The sequence below is a fragment of the Hipposideros armiger genome, unplaced genomic scaffold, assembly GCF_001890085.2.
Source record: "Hipposideros armiger isolate ML-2016 unplaced genomic scaffold, ASM189008v1 scaffold_18, whole genome shotgun sequence".
Lineage (NCBI taxonomy): Eukaryota > Metazoa > Chordata > Mammalia > Chiroptera > Hipposideridae > Hipposideros > Hipposideros armiger.
The window spans coordinates 4,045,320-4,047,805 of record NW_017731368.1 but is presented as its reverse complement, the minus strand read 5'-3'; the positions used below and the strand labels follow the sequence as shown (position 1 = coordinate 4,047,805).

The following is a 2,486-nucleotide window of genomic DNA, read 5'->3' as shown; positions in this document are numbered from 1 at the left end:
CTAAGAAGGCTTCTGCAAGGATGGTTTGTCAGTTTATCCTTTTTCATTGAATAAGCCTTGTTTCCTTATTTTTTGTATGCCCTGTGATTTTTTTTTGTTGTTGAAATTTGGGCATTGGATGGTTCTAATGTGGTAACTCTGGAAGTCAGAGTCTCCTTTCCCATGGGTTTGCTGTTTTGTTTTTGTTCTGATTATTGAAGGATGTATAATCCACTTGTTTTGAGACTTCTCCAAACTTTTTGCAAAGACTATTCCTTGTTGTGTATGTTCACTGAAGTCTGTTCTTTTAGCTCATGTTCAGCTAATTTTTTGACAGAGGTTTCCTTGAATGCCAGGAATAGAAACAGACAAACAAAAGAAAAGAAAAAAAAAAAAAGAACAGTGTCAGCTCCCAGTCTCTGCAGATTGGTTCAGTGCTGGAGTGGTCTGTCACTCATTAGCTAGGCTTGCTCTGAGGCTAAGGATCAGCCTGAGGTGAAGGCTTACGGTCTTCTCAGGACTTTTATGAGCATGCATCTTGCCTGGGTATGCATGTGACTTTCTACAATCCTCCTTAGAGGTGACTGCTTTTGAATGTCCTAATTTCCCAAAGAGAATCACCACAGTGACTCTGCCAGCGTTCTCTGGTCTGATTTCTGTCTTTCCCCAAACCTCTGGCCCTAGGCATCTGTTGGTTTGTCGTCCTCTTTTTGGTTTTAGAGCAGCATCCACCACTTTTCCTGCCTGTGTTCAGACTTATGCAAAACAGAAATAAATGAGTCGGCTCTTTGGGTCAGAACAAAACATACACAATAATTTGCAAATAAGATCTGGTATGCTCCCTCCGGTTTGGGGAGGGGAGCTAAGAACCTGGTTGCCACTGCTTAAGACTAAGATTGTCACTGTACCGGACACGGAGGTGGGGTAAGGGCAAGTAAAAATGCCACAAAACTTCCCTATGATTTTGAAGATGGCTTTGTCTTGAGTGAGCACTTGCTTGGTTGCTATAAACCTTTGATTGTTTTTCAGAGCTCCTCCAAAGTTGATTCAGACAGCTTCTGGTTTTTTCAGTGTTTTTGTGAGGGAACAAGAGCTTGGAGCTTCCTCGTCCACCATTTTGCTGATGTCACTCTCTCCTTTTAAATAAACTGAAAAGAAAGCTAAGGTGTTTTTCGTTTTTTTGCAGGTTAACCAGAAGGGCTCAGAGAAGCCGCTTGAACAGGCATTTGCAAAAATGGTGTCTTCCTTGGGAAGTGGAATGATCAGGTACCTTACTAGAAATCTGTTGTAGTGCTTTGTAGATGAGATGTGCGTTTGCACATATACACAAGTACACAGGTCTCACTAGACATATTATATACATTTTAGCTTTTTTTTTCAGTACTAGATCAAAGCATGATGTAGGCTTCAGATTTTCTCTGGCATAATTCCTATTGCAGAATAACTTAACAGTTGAATTTTAATTTTAATTTTGTAAAAGTTTAGTCCCTGATTAAAGTCCCCTCCTCGAGGCTTTGTGTCACTGTGGCCATTGGGTCACGAATTACAGTTCCTCGTGATTACTTGGTGTGGTCTTTGTGGTCCCAGTCACCACATGAGCGGGAGCAATTTACTTTGGCATGGTGGCCTTGTCTGGAGTGGCAGCTCTGCCTCTGCTATAAGTCACCAGGCAACAGCTGTAAACTGTCTAGCCTTGTCAAAAGATGGGGATCCTAAAATATCAACAGTTGCCCTCTTGGAGAGGGTCAAGGCAATGAGTCAGCCCATTTGGAGCAGGAACCTGGGGCAGGAAGTGGGGCTCTACTCTGGTAGGAGTGGTCACAGGCCACTTGGAAAACTTGCCAAAGAAATACTACTGGGTTATTTTAGGGAGGAATTTTTTTAACCTTTGGAAAATTTTGAACATCTACAAAAATAGAATGATATGATGACTCTTTGGGGAAGAATTTGTCTCTTTTGCCTAATTCAGAAGCTGTAGCAAACTCATCAGACCCTCACCCCGTGCACATTTCTTCCTTCTCACAGTGGAATCTGCCCAAAGACACTTTGGAGGACTAACGGGAGGGATCCCTAACCAGGATGCGCCCCAGTATCCTCAGAGGGACTCACTCAGAGTGTGCCTCAGACTTGAACAATCAGAATCTGTGGGTTGGGAGTCCAGCATTTATGTTCTGGGAGAAGTGTGTCTGCTGGCTCCTACGCAAGCCCCTGGTTAAGGCCCTCTGCCCCAGAGGATTCTAGAGGTGTGCTGGCCGTCAGAGTTGTCCTGAGTGTGTAGCAGTAGCTGACTTTGAGAACTTGAGACAGAAGTCAGAGGTCACAGTTATGCCCTTGGTGTTCCAGGGAATTTAGAGGGCACCTCCTGCTACTGCAGCGGTTCTCAACCTTCCTAATGCCGCAACCCCTTAATACAGTTCCTTATGTTGTGGTGACCCCCAACCATAAAATTATTTTCGTTGCTACTCTATAACTGTAATTTTGCTACTGTTATGAATCATAATGTAAAT

At 43.3% G+C, this 2,486-nt stretch overlaps 1 protein-coding gene across 1 annotated transcript in view; it reads left to right on the top strand.

Moving 5' to 3' along the window:
- Positions 1-2,486, top strand: part of SACM1L (SAC1 like phosphatidylinositide phosphatase) — a 52,725-nt gene that overhangs the window by 37,092 nt on the left and 13,147 nt on the right. Inside the window, exon 12 of the mRNA XM_019633828.1 lies at positions 1,166-1,245. Coding sequence (XP_019489373.1) covers positions 1,166-1,245 — 80 coding nt within the window. The remainder of the gene's footprint in view (positions 1-1,165; positions 1,246-2,486) is intronic.